The sequence below is a fragment of the Zootoca vivipara genome, chromosome 2, assembly GCF_963506605.1.
Source record: "Zootoca vivipara chromosome 2, rZooViv1.1, whole genome shotgun sequence".
NCBI classification, from domain to species: Eukaryota; Metazoa; Chordata; class Lepidosauria; order Squamata; family Lacertidae; genus Zootoca; species Zootoca vivipara.
This window is the reverse complement of record NC_083277.1, coordinates 19884428-19906625: the sequence shown is the minus strand read 5'-3', so window position 1 is coordinate 19906625 and position 22198 is coordinate 19884428. Positions and strand designations below refer to the sequence as shown.

General features: G+C 50.5%; 2 protein-coding genes across 4 annotated transcripts in view; both read right to left on the bottom strand.

Moving 5' to 3' along the window:
- Positions 1-273: 273 nt before the first annotated feature.
- CRELD1 (cysteine rich with EGF like domains 1) lies at positions 274-18443 on the bottom strand. Of its 2 annotated transcripts, none has more exons than XM_060271257.1 (11): positions 18187-18443; positions 13276-13432; positions 12847-12929; positions 11991-12101; positions 11121-11212; positions 10272-10448; positions 8844-8939; positions 7943-8026; positions 7521-7616; positions 6285-6431; positions 274-5068 (listed from the first exon to the last, which is right to left on the bottom strand). In XM_060271257.1, the coding sequence occupies exons 2-11, from the start codon at positions 13408-13410 to the stop codon at positions 4848-4850; spliced, it is 1242 nt and encodes a 413-aa protein (XP_060127240.1). In that variant the 5' UTR covers positions 13411-13432; positions 18187-18443; the 3' UTR covers positions 274-4847. The 2 variants fall into 2 exon arrangements, with proteins under 2 accessions (XP_060127240.1, XP_034962771.2); XM_035106880.2 differs by lacking the exon at positions 18187-18443 and adding an exon at positions 14237-16292.
- Positions 18444-18750: 307 nt separating this feature from the next.
- IL17RC (interleukin 17 receptor C) overlaps positions 18751-22198 on the bottom strand; it is a 35277-nt gene continuing 31829 nt past the window's right edge. For both annotated transcript variants that reach the window (XM_035106875.2, XM_035106877.2), the window contains 2 exons: positions 21293-21331; positions 18751-20127 (listed from right to left, as the gene is read on the bottom strand). In XM_035106875.2, the coding sequence (XP_034962766.2) occupies positions 19454-20127; positions 21293-21331 (713 nt within the window). In that variant the 3' untranslated portion in view covers positions 18751-19453. The remainder of the gene's footprint in view (positions 20128-21292; positions 21332-22198) is intronic.

The following is a 22198-nucleotide window of genomic DNA, read 5'->3' as shown; positions in this document are numbered from 1 at the left end:
TGACTGCATATGCTAACAGTAAAGGCAGAAATGTGGGGTGTATCATCTTGGCAGGCCAAGGCCCAACTTCCAGCTGCAGTGGCGCACCTGCGCACCTGCTGTTTGAGATGAGCTATGCACTCCCTGCTAACAACCCGCCAGGCTTGCTCCTGATTTGCAATTCAAAGACCAGCTTATCAGGCATGAAGCTACATCACCTGCCAAGCTTGCCTTCTCCCCTTGGAAGATATTGCTGTCACATGGCACCATCCCCCTTTTCAGAAAACCAAGCTGTTATTATGAAGAGAAGCCATTTATTATGAAGGCATTTACAGTCACGCAAAGCATTTTCAATTCGACAAAATGTACTTCTACTTCTTAGTCATTCTCCCCCGCAGCCTTGCAGGAATACGATCGGGAAAGGAATTTTCATACCGTTTCACTGTTTAGGGATGAAAGCAGGATTCTAGAACTCAAGATTGGCGACTGCATGCCGTACGTGGAGCGAGACAACTAAATCTGACTAAGAGAGTACCGTGGGGGTGGTTCAGAAGATTATCAAATGCACATTTGGGTGGGCGGGCGACAGAAAATCTCCCATGTCTTTAGTAGAAGCTACAAGAGGTTCTCTCTTGTATGCAAAGGTATTTAACTTAGGAACTTGTTCAGAGGCTCACTGGCTTGATTCGTTATTATTATTATTATTAATGCTCTCAGGCACTTAGCCTCAGAAGCAATGAATTCTGGGAATGGCTGCTGTAACCAGTGGCAGCAAAGATTACCGAGATCAACCGGCCTTCCCTTCGAACAATGGGTGGTTGTCTGCGTGAGGTGTCCTTTGAAACATCACAGAGCTATTGGAAACTGACACCAAAGGTGTGACAGAGGGCAGAACCTCTGAAGAGCTCAACAGCTATGAATGGACTGATAAAGGGAGAGAGAGAGAGCCAGCAGCTACCCAGAATACTGGTAATCCGGTTGAAAGTCGGGGTCTAAATCTCTGGCTGCACTGCTTTGAGCAACTGGAATAACAGTGGGAAAAGAGGGATAAAAGAGCAAAGGTTTGTGGGGTGGGAGCGGAGAAGCTTCGGTCATCTACTTGCTTCAAAACAGCTGGGTATCATCTGCCACCCCTTAAACTCTGCAGGAAAATCTCCTTTGCTCAACCTTCCCCTTCCAGAAGGCACACTCTTCATCCTTGCCACCCTGGGCTCCTTTGGGAGGAAGGGTGGGATATAAATTTAATAAATAATGAAATTGTGAAGTGGGGGGGAGTGAGGAGGAGGCTTCACTTCAGCGACCATTTCCCAATTGCTTCTCTTACTTGGGTTTTGTTTTTTTAAAGGGGGGGAAGTTAGCCTCCATCAAAGGGATTTCCCACCAGCATACAAAGAAATGTGAAATTGCAAAAATAAAAAAAAATGGGAAGAGTCCCAGCTGAGTGGCAGAGTGTCTATCTCACACGCAGTAGGCCTCAGGTTCAGTGTCCAGGTATCAGTGGAAGAGAGTCCTGTTTGAACGCCAGGCCCCCAAGAGCTGCTGCCAATCCGTGTAGCAAATACTGATCTAGAGTCTGGCTCAGTCTAAAGGCAGCTTTTTAGGCTGACAAACAATGAAGCAAACTTAAAGAGAAATAACACAATCCAGTTAGCTAAAAAAGGAATAATTGTGGTGCAAGACGTCTGGAGCAATAAAAAGATTTTAACTTGGTGTCGAAATGAATGCACTTGTGGTTGCCAGACATATCTCCCACCCGGGGGGGGGGGAGCATTCATTCCATAGTCAGGATGACACCTCCAGAGCAAAGGCCCTCTCTTTTGTACATAGGGCTGTCATACGTCCGGGAATTGGGCTGCAAAATGGCATCTGAGCAATTTTTGCTGAATTGGCCAAGTGACCAGGGAAACCCGGACGTATGGCAAGTAGGGGTCATTTTATTTTTTTAAAAAAATGCTTTAAATACAGCCGCAAGGATGCTACTTGCCCAGAAATTGAAAGAAGTACCAACGAAGGAGGAATGGATAACTAAGACGACAGACTACGCCAAAATGGCAAAGAGGGCCATGAAAATCCAGGACCAAGATGAAAAAAAAGTTTATACAAGACTGGAGAAAATTTATAGGGTATCTTAAGGTCCACTGTAAAGACTTAAAAACATTAGCAGGACTGACATAGCATCTATGAAGTCATGTGAATTAGGGCAGCGTTTCTCAACCACTGTTCCGTGGCACACTACCGTGTTTCTCATATTATAAGTCATGTCTTATATTTTTTTTTTACTCAAGCCTATGGCTTATTTTCGGGGGCGTCTTATTTTTTGCCGAGCCCCGACTGAGCGGGAGCTGGCAAAGGCAGCAGCTCGCCACCGGCTTGGAGCTCAAGCCGGCAAAGGCAGCAGTGGCGCTTTGCCGAGCTCCACCGAATCAGGTGAGAATTGCGTTCGTACCCCTGCCTTGCAGCCTCCGACCCTTCACCCAGGGCGTTCACACATGCATCCCCACCCCCGACCCGCGTCCTCGTCTACCGGTACCTGAAAGCTGCGCACGCGGCATTCCAGCACAAAGCCGCCAGCCAGCGTCGGAAGAGGAGAAGGAGGTGTCGCCGAGAAACCCAGAAAGGGGAGGCGCAGTGGGAAGGAGGAGGAGACCGGCGGGGAGGGATCCGGAAAGTTGCGAGCGACTTCCTGCTCCCCCCACCCAACGGAGCGAAAACCAGCAAAGGCAGCAGCCCGCCGCCGGCTTGGAGCTCGAGCCGGCAAAGGCAGCAGCGGCGCTAACCCACCAGAAAGCAATATTTCTCCTCCTCTTTCCCAAAGCTCAGTGCAAACGAGCCTGGCGGCCGGCAATATACAGCGCTGACCCGCCGGAAAGCAATATTTGGCAAGTGTTTCTTACAGTCATAATTATCATATAGGGCGGCACAGAGTTAAATTTTTTAACTTTTTTAATGGTGGTGTGCCTCGTGATTTTTTTCACGGAACAAGTGTGCCGTGGCCCAAAAAAGGTTGAGAAACACTGAATTAGGGTTATCAATGGACTTGTAACTGAATGGAAAACTAAAGATGTGTAAGGTAATAAAAGGGAGAAATTGGAAACCAGGGGTGGGTTGGAGTCTAGAAGGGGATGAATAAATAAGTAATAATGTATGTTAAATTGTTAAATTATTAAAAATGGAAAAAATATGAAAAAATAAAATGCTTTAAAAATCCAAGAAAACCCCCAAAACGCATTTTTTTGGGAGGGACAACAACATTGACCAAAAAAACCCCCACCACCCAACAACTTTGTCCGGATTTTCATTTTTGGGAATATGGCAACCCTGTGTACTTCTCCAAAATGTGGAACACAGAGAAGGGCCTCCTCTAACAAGCACAATAAGTGTTGAGCTCTCCAAAGGCCTGCAGAGGGCAATATTCCCTTGTCACCCTGTTTTGCCCCTGCTGGAAATGCCAGGAGTTTATCTGCATAAACCTGCACCCACATGGAGTTTGGGGGGGGGGTAGCGAAGGGAGGAAGAAGAGGATATTCCGAAAGCCGCTTCAGTGTGCAGTTGTTTGTGTGCCACGTGTGTGTGTGTGTGCGAAGTAACCGGCGAGATTTTGCAGTGTTTATTTTTTAGAACAAATTCCTTAAATCTGAGAGTGGCTGAGATAGCGGGCCTCGTCCCAAGCTTTGACACACACCCTGCACTAGAACGGATGGAATGAGCACAGGAGAGAGAGAGAGCCAGAACCATGTGGGATGTGGACAGAGAGAGCTTTAATTTCCTGAGATATGGACAGACAAATGGTTGAGTGGGCGGGAGTAAAGGGGCAAGGATGGGCATGCGTGCCAATCAAGCTTCCCTCTGCCTCATGCGCTGCCCCTTGGCAGCACCGGAGTTGTTCTACACATTATGCAGAAGGAGGCAGGAGAGACTGGCGGGGGGGGGGGGGAATAGAATTCTGGACTGTACCACTTCAGACGGCAGGGGTGAGTGGGACCTTATCTTTGAATGCTCTCTCCCTCCCCATTGCCCAATAAAACTCCCTGCATTAAGTAAGCTAGCCTATCAGGGAGAAGGTTATGCCCTAAATCAAGAGATGGGGAACGTGGTCCTCCAGATATTGTGAGACACCCATCAATACAGTGTGATCAGGAATGATGGGGGTTCACCAATAACTATCCCTAGCCATGGCTTCAACCATTCTCACTGATGATGCTGGCTCATTGAATGCAGGGAGATTCATTTCTTTTTTAGGTGGGGGAAGCATTCAAAGTGCCAACAGTCCAGAATGGTACTGCCTCAGTTTTTGCTATTTCCTCCAGCATAACGTGTAGATCGGCTCCCAGCCATAGAGGCAGCCCCTCAAAGAGCCAGCAGGGAGCAATCCCAAGCCCGCCCGCCTTGTGCTTCTTTCCACAGTGAGACAAACATTTTTCCTGGTGGTCCATCTGAGTTGACCAGTGTGGGGGAGACTGGAATCCACGGGTAGGAACACATTTGAGATCACCCCACATGCAGCGAGGGCCAGGCCAGTCAGAGAGCAACGGGGACTTGTTTTCCAGACCCCAGTGACGGTAACCCAGATCAGTCCTCTTGCACCATTAAGGGGTATTCCCCCCCCCCACACACACACCTCCATCATGCCAAGAGCCCTCCTCTCAGGCCAAACTGGGACTGCAGGGCACATTTCCTCTCGCGTCCCCTTTCTACCTTCATAGCATGCTAGGCCAAGGCTACCAACAGCCGAGAGTGGGATATGGCCTGGGCCTTTCTGCCTCTCTAACCTGGATTTTTAAAAGGGGTGAGGTCAAGGGATTCCTGCCCACCGGCTGGCTCTCTGAGGCAGGACGCAGAAGGGGACGGATGTTCACTTGGCCCGTGCACTATCTGCCTTTGATGAAGCCATCCAGCACCCGGTCACTGCGCTCAGACAGCCAGTAGCCAGCCATAGCGGCCACGGCACCAATGAAAATGGCGGTGAAGACCATGTCTCCTTTCGCAGCTAGGGTGGCCAGAGCACAGATGATGGCACCGAAGAACATCTGCTGCAGGACAACCACCTCGTCGTCCGTGATGTCGTCAAAGAATCCTTTCTCGGGAGCATCTATGGGAGGAAGGAAGAGTCGTAAGAAAGGGAAACCGACAGCTTTTGTCACCTAGAGCCTCCTAGTGGCTGCGCCAAGTTTTAATAGAAGCCACAACTTTGTTTAGATTTTGCATTTCACCTCTGCACTTAAGCATTCAATTAAAAACAAGAGAGACTGAAAGGACTAACAAATTTATCATGTCACAAGTCTTTGTGGCCACAGCCCTATGACTCACAGCATAATAAATGTGCTGGCCTTTAAAGGTGCCGCAAAACTCTTTGGCGGTTTTGCTACAACAGGCGATTTGTTTATTACTAATTGCATTTATTATATGCCGCCTTTCTGTAAAGGCAGCGTGCAATTTAAAGTATTAGAATAAGCAATGCTACAAAAATATCCTCAGGCGAACTTTAGGAGCTGGTGGCACCAACTGGCCTGGCCCTCCTCACTTGTGAAGCAGACTCTCGCCATCCTTCTGAAAACTCGTATTAAAATGTTTCTATTTGCATGTAATGCTATATCTTGAGTGCCTGTCTCCATAAGAAGGAAGCCTTGTCTGATAGGTAGCGTTAACTACTCAAAGAGATAAACAACTACCAGACTTTTAGGAGACATCTGAAGGCAGCCCTGTTTAGGGAAGCTTTTAATGTTTAATAGATTATTGTATTTTAATGTCTGTTGGAAGCCGCCCAGAGTGGCTGGGGAAACCCAGCCAGATGGGCGGGGTATAAATAATAAATTATTATTATTATTATTATTATTATTATTATTATTATTATTATTATTATTACAGTGGTACCTCGACTTACAAATAACTCTACTTACGAATGGAGCTCCGCCCACCATCTTGGATGTGGTTTAGATAGGGTTGCTTTGACTTACGATTTTTTTCTCCCAATGCATTCCTATGGGATTCGACTTACAATTTTTTTCGACTTACAAATGTGCGTTCAGAACGCATTAAATTCGTAAGTAGAGGTACCACTGTATAACTTTTCTGTGGAGCCAGACCACTCATGATAGACTTGGTTTGTTAGGCAAAAGTCATCTTCTGGACAAACCAAACATTGATTCCCAGCAACCTACAAAACGGTCGATGAAACTGCTTCCGGGGTAGAAGGCAAGCCGTAGAGACTGACCCCCACAGGGCACCATTGACATTGCCTCCTCCAATTCCCCAGCTAGAGGATATGTGCTATAAAGAGTGATGCTGCTGCTGCTGCTGAGGTTTACCTGGGGGCTTGTCTTCCACACAGATCCCCTCCTTGCGAACATGTCCCTCTGCACAGACACACCGATAGCTGCCGTCTGTGTTCTCACAGGCCTCACTGGCACCTGTGCATACGGGTTCTTCCATGTCTCCAGCACATTCATCCACATCTGGGAGAAGGGAGCATGGGAGTCACACTAGGTGGTTGGGAACCATTTCTCCACAGAGGGTGGAATAACCTTTCTAGGCCCCGACCCTCCCACCTTATATACAGACAGAGAGCATTATATCGCTTGTCTGTAGCAAAACCTCCTAGTGATTTCCAAGAAACAATAAAAACCATCAATTAAAAACAAATACACTTAAAATAATGAAAATTAAAGGAGTAAAAGAAAATTAAGAGTACACAGGCCTTTTCTGCAGGCTCCCCATTTGTGGAATGCTCTCCCCAGGGAGATTCGGCTGGCGCCGTCATTATTTTGGACAACCAGGCAAAAATAATAGAATCATAGAGTTGGAAGAGACCACAAGGGCCATCCAGTCCAACCCCCTGCCAAGCAGGAAACACCATCAAAGCATTCCTGACATATGCCTGTCAAGCCTCTGCTTAAAGACCTCCAAAGAAGGAGACTCCACCACACTCCTTGGTAGCAAATTCCACTGCCAAACAGCTCTTACTGTCAGGAAGTTCTTCCTAATGTTTAAACATTCCTCTTTAACCAGGTCTTTCACTGACTGACATCCAATGCCCTTTTAAGTGTGGAAGGGGGGATTATTGCATCGTCTTTGCTTTTATTTTTATTATGTACTTTGTGTTTTTTATATTGTAATTTTACGTAGTGAACCGCCCTGACATCTACGAGTATACAAATAACAGTAAAACAAAAATAAATAAAAAATAAGATTGCAGCACATTCACATCCAGGTGTCTAGATCAGCTTCCCTGATCAGAAATGTTTTAAGTGGGTGCCTGCCTGGCGTCAATAGCCAATAAGTTCCAAAGTGTACGGAGAAATTAATTGCTGAAAACTGCACAGCGATAAAAGGGAACCGAGATTTCAGAAAGGAAACAGAAAATTAGGGGAGAGAAGCTCCCAAAGTTACAGCAACAACGGGCAGTCAGATGACCGGCAGGAATAGTACAGCAACCTTAAATGATGCTTCGCTGATAGGCCAAACAAAAGGCAGAGCTTTGTCTACTAGCTTCATCATGCAGGGAAGGGTTAGCTGCGAGGTAACTGCTTGGTGAGACGACTTACCGAGGCACTTGACACCTTCGCGTCGATAGCCCTTGTTGCATTTCTTGCAGCGGGAAGGCCCGGCACCCATGCAGCCAATGCAGGCCTTGGCACAATCTGAACAGAAAGGGAAAGGGTTAGGGTCTGGAAACTGGATGTGGACAAGGAACGCTAAAGTTCTGTGGCGAAAGAGAGGTGGCGTTGTCCCCTGTGACGAATGAAGGTTTCCAAATGGGCTTTGTTCTCAAGCCCTTGCTGCTTATATTTCTCCTCCTCTTCCACCCCAGCGAAAGAGTGTTCAGTCCAACCTGGCATCTATATTTTTTATTTTGTCCGGGAAGGGGGTTGGGGGTGGAGGAAGAGGGTAGTGTGCTATAAATTGTTCTGCAGAGTCGAGTCACTTGTCCAAGGGCAGCACACTTTTAAGGCTCGGGGGCTCTTACCTCGGCACTCGTAGGACCCCTCGGTGTTGACGCAAAACTGGTTGGCCCGGCAGTGCGCCATGTCTGTGCCACATTCATCTATGTCTGTGTGGGACAAAGAGAGATCTGTCAACCCAGCGCTCATGCAGAGCAGTTCCTGTTCTCTCCCCATGTGGGAATCATCTACCTTTGCCGCCGCCCCCCAAATAATTAGCACCACCCTGCCAATCCTTTTTCACTGGTTGTTAAGCAACCATGGGTTCTTTCCGGCCTAGTCCTAAACAGGGTAACTGAAAGACCAGGTGTGCAGCCTGGGAGTCATTTTGGACTCACAGCTGTCCATGGAGGCGCAGGTTAATTCTGTGTCCAGGGCAGCTGTTTATCAGCTCCATCTGGTACGCAGGCTGAGACCCTACCTGCCTGCAGACTGCCTCGCCAGAGTGGTGCATGCTCTGGTTATCTCCTGCTTGGATTACTGCAATGCGCTCTATGTGGGGCTACCTTTGAAGGTGACCCGGAAACTACAACTAATCCAGAATGCGGCAGCTAGACTGGTGACTGGGAGCGGCCGCTGAGACCACATAACACCGGTCTTGAAAGACCTACATTGGCTCCCAGTATGTTTCCGAGCACAATTCAAAGTGTTGGTGCTGACCTTTAAAGCCCTAAAGGTCGAGGGCCTTCTCGGTAGTGGCGCCCGCCCTGTGGAACGCCCTCCCATCAGAGGTCAGAGAGATAAACAACTACCTGACATTTAGAAAATACCTAAAGGCAGCCCTGTTTAGGGAAGTTTTTAATCTGTGATATTTGATGTATTTTAATGTTTGTTGGAAGCCGCCCAGCGTGGCAGGGGAAGCCCAGCCAGATGGGTGGGGTATAAATAATAAATTATTATTATTATTATATAGTCCCACAAACTCACCAATGCACCTTCGGTCGTGCAGCATCCAGCCCCTCTTGCAGCGAAGGCAGCTTGAATCTTCGGGGCCTGAACAGCGTCCGCAGGCCCGGTAGCACTCTAGAGAGGGGAAGAGAGCCTAGTGTGTAGGGGGGGGAGAGCAAAAAGCTCCCCATCTTTCCAAGGCCAGGCTAGAGTAATAGGAAGGGGACTGATAATACACAGCACTTCCTGCAGGCCTAAGATGATGAGGGGAGGAGGAGGTAAACAGGAAATGCAGGCAGCACTCAACCTGATACAGTGGTGAGGAACGTAAAATCATGTCTGTGACACTTCTGCTTTCGAGGAAGGGCAGTAGCTCGGTGGTAAAGCCTTCTATCTGCCTGGGATGCAGAAGGCCCCTGGGTTCCATTGCTGGCATGGTTCTCTACCTGCAACCTCACAGAGCTGCTGCCAGTCAGTGTAGACATTACTGAGGCACATGGTCCATTGGTCTGACTTTGCATAAAGGCAGCTCGCTACGTGTTTCACTTAATTCAGCCCAGGTTGAAAATATTCTTGTCCATCGGTAAGAGTGATCAGCTGTGACGACCGTACCTACAGACAGGGCCAGTGTTTAGCCAATTAAAACAGGGCTCGAGGAGGCCAGGTGGTACGGTGGTAACAAGGATTCAGCCCCAACCTCAAGGGCTCAGGTTTAACACCTGGCTCATTCACCTAAAAAGATCAAATGGGGGAAAGATCCCTCTCTGCCTCAAGCCCTGGAGAGTCACTGCCAGACAGATTAGACAGGACTCCAGATATTGGACTACAACTCCCATCGTTCTTGACTCTTGATTGTTGCTGGCTGAGGCTGATGGGAGTTGTAATTCGGCAACATCTGGAGGATGCCACGTTGGCTATCCCTGGGCTAGATAAACAAATAGTCTGACCTGGAATGAAGCACAATCCTGTGTTCCTAAATATTCTTTTAGTAATACGTGCTAACAGTGACGCTAAGCAATAAGTATAACTATTATTACACTGTGGACAGCCCTGAGATCGACGGGTGTAGGGTGTTATACAAATTTAATAAATAATAATATAGTGCAACATATTACTATATTGCCTTATTTAGAGTATGTCTGCATGCCAAGGGATGCCAGGGGAATGTGTACACCAGCTTATATAACAGACAGATGATGATCAAGGTGTCTCCCCTTGTAAGCATCAGCAGACAGATAAGATACAATGAGGTTTATAGATTTTATTTAACGAAATACTGCGCAGATTTCCGGAACCCCATTCCACCACAGACAGGGGGAGCTCAGGAAGAGTGTGGTTGTGAGTATTCAAAGGAAAAAAAGAAAGGAAGGAGGTGATAGGACGGGAAGTCACTAACCAGCACGGGCAGCAGCGCTTCCATCTCCAGACCCTGCCCCCAGTCTAGCAAAGCATGGGCACTCTACATACCCGCACATACCAGGTGGCTGTCGTTGCGAGAAGCTTCGTAGTAGCCATCTCCACATTCGGAACAGAAGGGGCCGCCGTAACCCGTCTGGCACATGCACAGGCCGGTGCCCCTGCGAGTGCCATCACCATCACACTGCCCATACCCGCTGCAAGGCTTCTGGGCACCCCCAGGGCAGGCTGTGGAGAGGTGCGAGGAAATGCTGGGGCTCAGCAGTTGCTTGACCTTAAATGGCCATGTGCAGACCGCCCGATTCAACACATGACCCCACTCAATACGTATTTACTCTGGAACGGTAACAATTCTGTACAGTATCTGTCTCACTCTGTTCAAAGGCCCCAGCTGCCCCCACTTCAATTTGGCCAACTTCCCTTAGAATCATAGAACTGTAGAGTTGGGAGGGGCCATAAGGGTCACCTAGTACAACCCCCTACAGTACAACCCCTTGTTTAATTTCCAAGCAAAGGGTCTGCTGGTTTCCAGACTCAAAAGAGAGCAGGGCAATTAAAGGCACAGAAGTTCTGTCCTCTATTGAGTCTGGCAACCCTATCTTTGACCGACCCCCAACAGGGAACTGAGGCATCCAGCATATAAACTCAAGAGGTCACATCTACTCCATGCATTGAAAGTGCTATTACACCAATTTACAGAGAATCCTGGGAACTGTAGTTTGTTAAGGGTGCTGGGAGTCATAGCTCTGTGGTGTCAGCACCTGTACCAAACTACAGTTCCAAAGGCTGTAAAAAGTTTTGATTGTAAATGACTGCAAAAGTGGTATCAGACGTGACATGAGTTTGAGGTACATGACACTGAGCACCCATCATCGCAGGAAGCCACACAGCACCACTTACTGTGGCAGTCAGGGCCGTAAGTGCCGGGAGGGCAGCAGAGTTTCAATGCATCCATGCAGAGCCACTGGGAAAAATCAGGGTGCTGTCGCTGCCTGGGGAAAAGAGAGCCTCTGTTACTGCCCTGGTCCCATGCTGGGACTTATTTGCACCACAGGCCCTGCACAGCTCTTCCGCTGCGCCTGAGAATGGAGTAGCCAGAATCAGGCAGGAAAGGCCCCTCGGAAGAGATGTTCTATCAGCATAGCTGCCAAGTCTCCCGTATTTCCCGGGAAATCCCCGTTTTTCCAGCCATTTCCCGCTGGCAGCCTGGATTTTTAAAAACCCCGTAAATCCCCTGGATTCTTACCGGCCCGGGGAGGCTCCTTCTGCGCATGTCTGGAGTCTCTGGACATGTGCAGAAGCGATTTCTGGCGCTGCGGCCATCCTGGAAATGGGCAGAGCATGCGTAGAAGCGACTTCCGGTGCTGCTCTGCCCAGTTCCAAAATGGCCGCAGCACGACTTCCAGCGCTTCGGCCATTTTGGAAATGGGCAGAGCATGTGTAGAAGCAACTTCCGGTGCCACCCTGCCCAGTTCCAAAATGGCCGCCATGCAACTTCCGGTGCCACACCACGCCGATCCTGGATTTTTCAATCTGGGAGTTGGCACCTATGTCTATCAGGCAAGGATAGAGACACCTGTGGCCCTCCTGTTGTTGCTGGACTCCAACCCCCATAAGGCCCAGTCAACAGGGAGGGATGATGGGAGCTGTAGTTCAACACCACCATCCCTGGCCTATAGCTACAAACATACTGAGTATGGAACCAGAAGCAGGTCCTGGGATGTGTAAGGAAACATTCCATGATGGAAACGCTTGCTCTTTCCCACTCACTCATGGAACCACCAACGCTCCACATGGTCTTCTCCCTGCTCCAACAGCTGGTGGCATGCAAAGTCTGATGTGGCACACACACCCTCCAAGACTTCCAGCAGGCGGGTCTCACTGAAATGAGGGAAAGAGGCCGGATGAACATCAAGGCAGTTGGAAAAACCAAAGCAGTCCCTCCACCAGCATTACAAAGTCTGCCCTCTCTGCTTCCCCTACTAACCAGTCTACTGCCCAAACAACCATTTGTAAACCATAGCTGCCAAGTTATCCCTTTTTTTAAGGGATTTTCCCTTATGCTGAATAGGCTTCCTCGCGAGAAAAGGGAAAACTTGGCAGCTATGTTGTAAACCTCTGTCCCTCTTTTGACCAGCAAAGCCTGGCTGGCCCTATATTCTTCTCAAAACTCCACCAGGAGAGCTTGCGTTTACTCTGCTCAAGCAGCCAGTCCCTAAGGATTTCCCTTTTGCCCCCCCCCCCTGAGTAAAGTCGGGAGGTGGCAATATGGCGGACAATCCACCCTGGGGAGCTTGTGGGCGACAGCTGCGCCATCATGGAATAAACAGGCAAGGTGTTTGTCAGGACTGACAACATTTCCTTCTCTGATCCGTATAATCCTGAGGGCTAGTAACTTGCTTTTAACAATCAAGAGCGTCAGCATCAGCCGGAGTTTTTCGTCCTCCGCTTGATTCTGCGGCAGAGGTCACAGACTACATTTAATGGCGCCATCTTGACCGTGCTGATTTTTCTGAGCTCTTTCATGATCAGGATTATTAGTGAAGGTTTGCCACCACCACCCCCTTTCCCCATCAAGGTAGCAGCATCTCACCAACGGCCTGGCCCAGCCCAGACCTCAGGTCACCTGTTTGCATATTTTGCAAGCTTCTCTTCTTCCCAGGCTGTGTTCCCGCCCCCGAAGTTCTCTCGCTGTGTCCGCTCCAGACCCTGGGAAGGCAGGAGAAGGCTCACAGCAATCCCAAAACTAATTTTTTTGTCTCCCCGTCCCCCAGCAACCCTTTAACCCCACAACCTGCATGCAGCGACCCACACATCCTTGATCTTTAAAACACAGGCTCACCAGGTCCCTCGGCTTGAACCCCCACCCCATCTCTGTCTGTCTGTCTGTCTGTCTTTCTCTTGCTCCAGTCCTAGTCCTCCTTGGAGACAGGAGCTCAGGGGCTAGGCTAGAGACTGCGTGGCATCCCATCTCAAAATGCTTGCAAGTCTCTACTTTGTGCAAGAGCGGTCACACACCCCAGCCCAAACCGAAATGCTCTTTCAAGCCTCCCACCTTATTGAAGTTGCTGGCCAGGTCGCGGCACGTCTGGCAGGGCTCTTGCTGCAAAGGGCTCCCGCTTGGAACCCCGAGGAGCAGCAAGAGAAGCGAGAGCCAAGCAGGCAGCATCTTCTCCCAGGGCAAAGCCATCTTCAGGAGGTTAGGGACCAGGCTGGAAGAAAGGAGGAGGAGCCTTCAAGTGGGTGGTCCTGTTGGGAAAGCTTGCAAATCTCACCGGCAATGCCAGGATGTGAAATCTCCACCACCACCCTCCTCTGATAGAAGCTGATTATTCTGATTTTTTTTATTTCTTTTTTAATATTTATCCGCTGCTGTGAATTAGTAACATTGAACACTCATTGCTTTTTCTTCAGCAATGGAGTCGGGCTGCAAAAGCACCATACATTTAAAGCACCTGATATCTTCCCAAGAATCCTGGGAATTGTAGTTTAAGGGCGCTGGGAACCGTAGTGCCATGAGGGGCTAAACTACAGTTCCCAGGACTCTAGGGGGAAAGTCATGCATAAAAATACTTAACTATCTGAGGTTCTGCCTCCCCCGACATAAAGCCTGCCCTCCCAACATTAATCCTGGCTACAACCATGAAGTCATCTCCTTTAAATGAACGGCGTGCCTGCCATTAGATGGGTTGCTTGCTGGCTCTTGCTTTCTGGAAGCCTTCAGCTAGAAGTTGGGGTGCCCTAGCTTTGGATCCCCTTCCTTGGGCCCGGGGCCTGCACAGGACGAGCCACAAGATCCCCTCCAACTGATTTTATGGGCTGCGGCCTACCCAGAAACTGTGCTATGACTCAGAAACCTTGCCGAATGGCCCACAATGCACCTGGGCTGCCTTGCTAGGCATTTCTCTGTAGCAGCCAGGCGAAGCCAGCTCGTTGCAGAAACCTGTCTTTGCCAACTGTCTGAGAGGCCTTCCCAATTGGGGGCTGGGAGGGGGGGGAGAGGGGGTGTCAAGCACCTGGAAGACCACCGTACATGGCCGCCATCTTGCCATCCTGCAAGCTGAGCAGGCATGTTGTGTAGTGAGGGAAAAGTGCCTGCTCAGACTCTCCAGGCTAGTTGTTGCAGAGGAGAGCAGGCCCCCAGCCAGCAAATTCAGATCCTGGGGCCTGATGCCAGCTTCCGAAGCCGTTTCCAGGATTCGAGCGAAGGAATCTCTGCCTAAAAATAAAGGCCTGAAATGGGTGCTCGTAGCTGTCAAAGTGCTCTCACCGCTAAATAAAGCCAGGAGGAGGAGGAGGAGGATGCAAGTAGATCCCAGACTAGAGCTCAGGATACGAAAAAGGACAAGCTACAGGTTTGCAGGATCTACTCTCCGCCCCCTGGAATTATGGGATTCAATGCTATGCCAACTCGGAATACAGTGGAACCTCGGTTTATGAACACCTCGGTTTACGGATTTTCGGTTTATGAACGCCGCGGACCCATCTGGAACGGATTAATTCACTTTCCATTACTTTCAATGGGAAAGTTCGCTTCAGTTTATGAACGCTTCAGTTTATGAACAGACTTCCGGAACCAATTACACCCATGCTTCGGGTTAAGTACGCTTCAGGTTGAGTACTCCGCGGACCCTTCTGGAATGGATTAATCCACTTTCCATTACTTTCAATGGGAAAGTTCGCTTCAGTTTATGAACGCTTCAGTTTAAGAACTCCATGGACCGTCCGGAACAGATTAATCCACTTTCCATTACTTTCAGTAGGAAAGTTCGCTTCAGTTTATGAACGCTTCAGTTTATGAACAGACTTCCGGAACCAATTGTGTTCATAAACCGAGGTACCACTGTACAGCCACTGGAGTTAACGGGCACGGCTAACTTAGGTACATTCATTACAGCCCTTACGATGTCAACAGTTGGTTAAAGCGTGGTGCTGATAATGCCAAGGTTGCAGGTTCGAATAGGGCGGCTGCATTTCCCTGCATTGCAAGGGGTTGGACTAGATGGTGCTTAGGGTCCCTCCCAACTCTATTCTATAATTTCTATCAATTGGAACAAGATACAAAATAGTGGGCCCAGGGCGCACTTGTGGTGCATATGGAGGACAATGGTCCTTCATTGTTAAATTGCTCTGGGCAGGAGAGAAGAATCAGGGTTAGGCCTTTCCCCATATGATGCTCTCCACGTGTGCTTGGACTTCAAATCTCATCCACCCTGACAGCTGGCCATGCAGCCTGGACTGGTGGAAGTTGGAATTCAAAACATATGTAGGCTTGAAATCACGAAATAACATTTTATCTGCTTTCAAGAGCCTTACTCTGGCCAGAGGCCTGAACATTTTTACCTCAGGGAGTTTCAGGGTACAGAACCTGCTGCTCTTAGAGAGGAACAAATGGTCCGTTCTACATTTATTTATTTTTTTATTTATTAAATTTATTGGTCACTTTTTAAAAAAAAAACCAAGATAACTCAAAGCGACTCACAATAAATCATCAAACAATTACATACATTGAAACTGGCATAAAAGGGAAAATGGGAGAAAAATAAAAAAGACAATCCTATTTTATAAAAGGCAGGATTAAAACATTCTACCCACTCAAAGGTGGCCACAGATAAGATTAAGAGCCTGGCAAAAAATGAATTTATTTATTTTTTACCTGGCAGCTGGCGCTGTGTAATGAGGGTGCCAGATGAGCCACCCTGGGGAGAGCATTCTGCAATCAGGGAGCCACCACTGAAAAGACCCGTTCTTGTGTTGCCACCCTCCAGGCGTCCCAAGGAGGGGGGCACATGAAAAAGGGCCTCAGATGATGATCAATAGTAAAGATTTTCTAAATGAAATAAATCCTGGGCAACAGGCCACTGTGAACTGCTTCTCCCCAAGCCTCATTTTAATTCCAGGCTGATAACAAGGAGCAAATCTGTGGGTTGTGCTTCAACCCTGTTTTTTGGGAATCCGAGCATTCCTGCAGCGGGAGCTAGATCAGGAGTTTTGTTATCCCTTGCTACATGTGCATCATCTCAAGCCCTCTCAGGGAAGACAGAAATTTATTATTATTACTATTATTATTATTTACCCACAGAGCCTCGGGCTTGCCAATCAGAAGGTCGGCGGTTCGAATCCCTGCAACGGGGTGAGCTCCCGTTGCTTGATCCCTGCTCCTGCCAACCTAGCAGTTCAAAAGCACGTCAAAGTGCAAGTAGATAAATAGGTACTGCTCCGGCGGAAAGGTAAACGGCATTTCCGTGCGCTGCTCTGGTTTGCCAGAAGCAGCTTAGTCATGCTGGCCACATGACCTGGAAGCTGTACGCCGGCTCCCTCAGCCAGTAAAGCAAGATGAGTGCCGCAACCCCAGAGTCGGTCACAGTTGGACCTAATGGTCAGGGGTCCCTTTACCTTTAAGGTCCCAGGGCAGGTATTTCTGGGGACCCCTGACCATTAGGTCCAGTCATGACAGACTGGGGTTGCGGCGCTCATCTCACATTATTGGCTGAGGGAGCCAGCGTACAGCTTCCAGGTCATGTGGCCAGCATGACAAAGCCACTTCTGGCGAACCAGAGCAGCACACGGAAACGCCATTTACCTTCCCGGTGTTTATCTACTTGCCCTTCGACGTGCTTTCAAACTGCTAGTTTGGCAGGAGCTGGGATCGAGCAACAGGAGCTCACCCCGTTGCGGGGATTCAAACTGCTGACCTTCTGATCGGCAAGTCCTAGGCTCTGTGGTTTAACCCACAGTGCCACCCGCGTCCCATACATTTATTAGCATACAAATAAAAGAACCAGTTCACATGGCGTTTAAAACACACCCATACACAGAAGCCTTCGAGCCTCTGCCCATCAACTTCCTGTCTATAGAGCAGGGGTAATCAATGTGGTGCCCTCTGGATGCTGTTGGGACTACAGTTCCCATGAGTCAGAGAGGCATAGTGGTTAAGAGTGGTTAAGGCTAGGACCTGGGAGACCAGGATTCAAATCTCCACTTGGCCATAAAGCTCACTGGGTGACCTTGGGCCAGTCACTCATTTGCAACCTAACCTGCCTCCTGGGGTATACAACAAACAAATAGGCCGGCATGGCTAATGGTGAAGGATGATGGGAGCTGTAGTCTAGCCGCAACTGGAGGGCATCACATTGCTATAGAACAGAAGGGAAAACCCAGGAGTGCCCAGCCCACATTTGATGGCGAAACCAGCCCCAGTCCGGCGACCCATAGATCCTGGGTAGAGCCACCTATTAAGAATGAACTCGATCTTGCAGCCTGCGCTAATACTCACAGTGCACAACCATCATTTGGGTTTAATTTATGCAGAATGAAAACGATAACCTGCTAGGCTTCGCCGTTTAACGAAGCGAGTTAGAGCAGCCAGTGGCCCCCACAAAGTTGATAGGCATTCCCATTCAAATAGTGGGTGGGTGTCTGTCTGTGTCTATGTAATGTGATCGATTATGCAGGTCGAGGCATTACTGCCCCCCCCTAATTTATTTTTCCAAGTTGGCATCCCTGGCACCCGATTTCCGCCATCCTGACTGACTGCCGAACGCCTGGTATGAATTTAGCAAAATCCTGCCATTCATCGCGTGCGGCGCACGAAAGGGAGCCGGCGGCCCTTCTGCAATCAGGGCGCTTGCTCGGGAGCAAGTCCGCAATAAATGGCAGCGGGGATTTATTTGCAAAAACAAGCACCGGCTGCATCTAACGGGGGATCGCAATTTATGGAGGGAGCAGGCAGCGTGGGACCCTGGCTAGGCCTGTGGCCCGGACCCACCCACGAAGGCCTTGGGGAGAGAGAGAGAGACGGTGGCTGATCTCTCCTGCAGGCGACGGTGCACCCTATGGCGGAGAGGAGAGGCTGCAGACGGACCGGAGGGTGGGAGAAGCGCTCAATGCCCACCCATTCTCCACTCCCCGCGGGGAAAAGGACCTGTTTGTTCCAATCTCCCCCACCCCCGTCCGGAGCACCTACCTTCCCTCGCCCCCGCTCGCCCTTCCGGGGAGCCTGCGCGGGCCGGCAGGGGCGAGGCTGGCGGGGAGCAGCGCCCACTTTTGCGCACGGGGCTGCTTGCAGCAACCGAGGCTAGGATCGGGGAAATACACCTCCGCCTGCCCAATGGACCTCGGTCAGCTGGCCGGGACCGCCTCTCCGCCAATGGCATCGGGACATGTGCGGTTACATCATCCCGATCTCCCCGCGAGTTGCCAATCGGCGAGCTCCGTCCGGTCCCCTCCCCGCCGCCCGCGGAGCAGCACCTGTCAGGGCGCGTAAAGACGCAGCTCGGCCCCAGGATGCGGTTTCGAGGAGGGTCGAGAAGCTGGGCTGCAAACGGCTGAGCGCTGTGCCTCTGCAGCAGAATAGCAGCAGTAGCAGCAAGCAAGCAACAAGCAAGGGAAGGTGGAGCTGCGCAGCGTGGCCCAGTTGTTGTTTCTCCAAAGCAGATCTCAGGCGGTCCTGGACGAGACCAGATCCCATCCTCCGTCTAACCTCAAGCGTAAAATGTCTGACAAACGGAGGGGATATCCGTGGCCGGCGTGCGGGGAGAAGAGTTTACTGACAAAATCCGTGACTTCGTGCACACCATACATTGAAAGCATATTCCCCCACCCCTGAGAAATTAATCCTGGTAAGTGTAGCTTAAAGGTGCTGGGAACAACTGTAGCACCATGACGGGTATACTAAGGTTCCCGGGATTCTTGGGGCACACGCAGAGTGTATGCAACCTTAGTATTTTGAGCCCCAAAGAACACTGGGGAGTTAAGAGTCCAGCAACATCTGGAGGCTCCCAGCTTCCCCTACTCTATGGGTTCCTAACCAGAGCATGAAAGCAATAGGCACCCATGTTGGTTGCCTTTGTATAAGGTACTTGATGGTATACTGCTCCCTGCCCGTGTAGATGGGATTCCTCCGTTCTTGCAACTGCAAGCACGATAAATATTCAGTAGTTGCACACTTGGTAGCAAAATGTCAGGATCTTTCCAAACAAGCGAATACACACACAGCTAATAAACACACAGGGATACACCTATCCACTTCACTGCTGTGCCCAAATGCATCCGTTCACATGGTCCAGCTATCCTGTGCCATCACAGCTACTGGGAGGAGGCTGGCCAGTGATGGATCACCTGGGCTGCTTGTCCAAAGTCCCAGCACGGAGCCTTCATCTCCATGCACTCCGCTTAACTTCCTGGAACCACACAGGGGCCCCAACGCAGCCATCTTCTGAAAGCTTTTCCTCTCAGGACTCTACGGAAGGGCGAATGCTGGTCCCCGTCAGCTGTGTGTTGTCAGACTGGGGAGGCAACAATGGTGGATAGCGCCAGCTTGGCTCCTTTCCCCGGCAGTCCCGCACCGCGTCCTCCAGACTCTTGCTGATCAACACCGCATGCCTCCTTAGGCTGTTCCTCTTCTGCTGGCCCACACCGGGTCCAGCCAGCGCTAGCAGGAAGTTGAAGAGCTGCGATGGCAGAGAGTAGACAGGCCCCGAACGGAAAAGCGCAGGGATCTCGTCTGCAGGGAAGAGCTCCTCAAAGCAGGCAACCATATACCGGTCCCTGGATTTACCAGCCAGGAAGTCTGGCAGGATGCAGTTCAGGGAGGCCAAGAAAGTGCTGTCAGGCTTGGCGGCCGGCAGCCTGTCTTTCTGCTCCCAACCCAGCCACTCCGAGCAAGCAGCTCTGGCCCCACGGGAAAAAAGCAGCACCACGGCTCCGCCTTCTTGCAGGACCCGGTGCCGCTGAGCATGGAGCCACTGCATGGGCCCCAGGGATCTCAGCTCCCCGCGGCTCCACAGCTCCAGGGATACAGTCAGCTGCAGCCGGGCCAGTGCGCCAGCCAGGGTGCCCACCAGGCGCTCAAAGCCAGTGTGGTCAGGAGAGTAGAGAACGAGGATGTGCCGTCCCCGAAGCGCTCCTGGCAGAGAAGAAAGAGAGAGGGCGTTTGTCCACGGCTTGGTGTTCTGTAGATAATGATCAGCCACTTGCACACTTTACCATTCCAAAGCTCAGTATGTCCAAGGCCGAACTTCTCATCCTAACCCTCAAGCAATCGTCAAACGCTCTCTTTTTCTATTGGGAGAATGCGGCCCTCCAGGACTCTTACCTATGGCCCTCGGGACTCTCCTCTCTCTGGCTCCTACCATGCGCCTTCCTGGCATTCTATCGATGTTTGGACAGAGACAATGCTCTCCTGTTCCCACTACAAATATTAATTTACTTAGTAAATTGCGCAGCCACTTATCACTGCTCTGGGCTGACTTTGCAAACATAACAGCTCTAGGTGAATTGTTGCAGGCCACACTTTTCGCATTTAATTGCCGTTCAACACCACTTTGAACTATTGTTTCTTTCCTTCTCTACCCATGTGTGTATACACCACAAGGGCGTACCCACCACGGGGCAAGTTAGGGCAGCTGCCCTACTCTAGAAGCAGGGCTGGTGGGCAGAGGCGGAGCACAGCCCGGCGGAGCGCGAGTTCGCCATTCCCGCTGCGCCGCGCCGCACCCTCCCTCCAGCTCCCCGGCGCGCCCTCAGGCAAGGCCAAGCGCGGCGGGGAACCAGGGAGCGTGGCGCGGTGGGCGGGAACGCCGAACTCGCGCTCCGCTGGGCTGGGCTCTGCATCCGCCCACCAGCCCTGCTTCTAGGGAGGGGCACAGCCCGGCGGAGCGCGAGTTCGCCGTTCCCACCCGCCGCGCTGCGCCCTCCCTCCAGCTCCCCGTCGCGCCCTCTGGCAAGGCCAAGCGTGGCAGGGAACCAGAGAGCGCGGCGCGGCAGGCGGGAACGCTGAACTCGCGCTCCGCTGGGCTGGGCTCCGCCTCCGCCCACCAGCCCTGCTTCTAGGGAGGGGCACAGCCCGGCGGAGCGCGAGTTCGTCGTTCCCGCCCACTTTGTGGCCCCTCCCCTTCCGTGCCTTGGCCCCTCCCCTTGCCCCCCCCTAGTTTTGATCCTGGGTACGCCCATGATACACCAGCTGAGAATAACACTTTGTGCATCTGATGGAGTGGACTCTAGTCCATGAAAGCTGACGCCAAACTATATTTGCTAGTCTTTACATGCTACGAGACCCTTTGTTGTCTTACCTCCAGAACTGTAATCGTCTTTCAGGATCCTGTACCATCCTGTGGGGGGGGGGCGGAGAGGGGTGTCAGAGAGAGCTTTTCAATCAAGAGGACAGGCATGCATGAAAAGAAAACGCCCGGCTAGAAGGCAACTCTGAGTCATGATGACACCCCATCGAAAGGAACGGAGTGAAGTGGCTACATAAACTGGTAGCAATTTAATCTGTAAGAATGCATAAAACAGCCCTTAGAGCAGGCATCCCCAAACTTCGGCCCTCCAGATGTTTTGGACTACAATTCCCATCTTCTCCAACCACTGGTCCTGTTAGCCAGGGATCATGGGAGTTGTAGGCCAAAACATCTGGAGGGCCGCAGTTTGGGGATGCCTGCCTTAGAGTATAACGCTTTTGAATGCTTTCCTCCTGTAAATGACATGGCTACGCTACGGGAGGGGTCAGAAGAGGGCGCTCTCCCCCCAGCTGATCGCAAGGCAGCTGGGGAAGTGCTGAAGAAAGCACAGCCTTAGAAGGTTGGAGAAATCGGGGATGGGAAAGAAATTTGGCTCTGTTCGCATGAGAACCAGAACATAGCTATCCTTCGAAACTCACGCTTCTTTGAATTTTGCGGTGCATTCTAGTAGGGCTTGCAATCCTACATATTTTAGGCCAGACTGCATACAAATATGTGTGCGGTAGGAGAAATGCACAGGGAACGCTGGTGAATTTCTGTGATGTGGAAATATGGTGCATGGAAATGAATACTAGAAAAACAAGGAGCTGGAGAAGAACTGATAAAAGATCCATCCATCCCTGTTGGAGGGGTAAGGCAGGCTCATATTATCACAACGGGTAAAGCAGAAGCTGCGATGACTGCGGGGAATACAGGAGATAGATCAGAAGGCATAAGCAAAGTGCATTGGGAGCCACA

Excerpts from the sequence above, each read along its gene's own strand:
- CRELD1 (XM_035106880.2), bottom strand. The coding sequence starts at position 14,292 with ATGCCTGCTCAGCTTGCAGGATGGCAAGATGGCGGCCATGTACGGTGG. Across the intron at positions 13,433-14,236 it reads CATGTACGGTGGTCTTCCAG|CCTGGTCCCTAACCTCCTGA; the intron begins GTGCTTGACACC and ends CCTTTCTTCCAG. Across the intron at positions 6,432-7,520 it reads CGAAGGTGTCAAGTGCCTCG|ATGTGGATGAATGTGCTGGA; the intron begins GTAAGTCGTCTC and ends CCCTTCTCCCAG.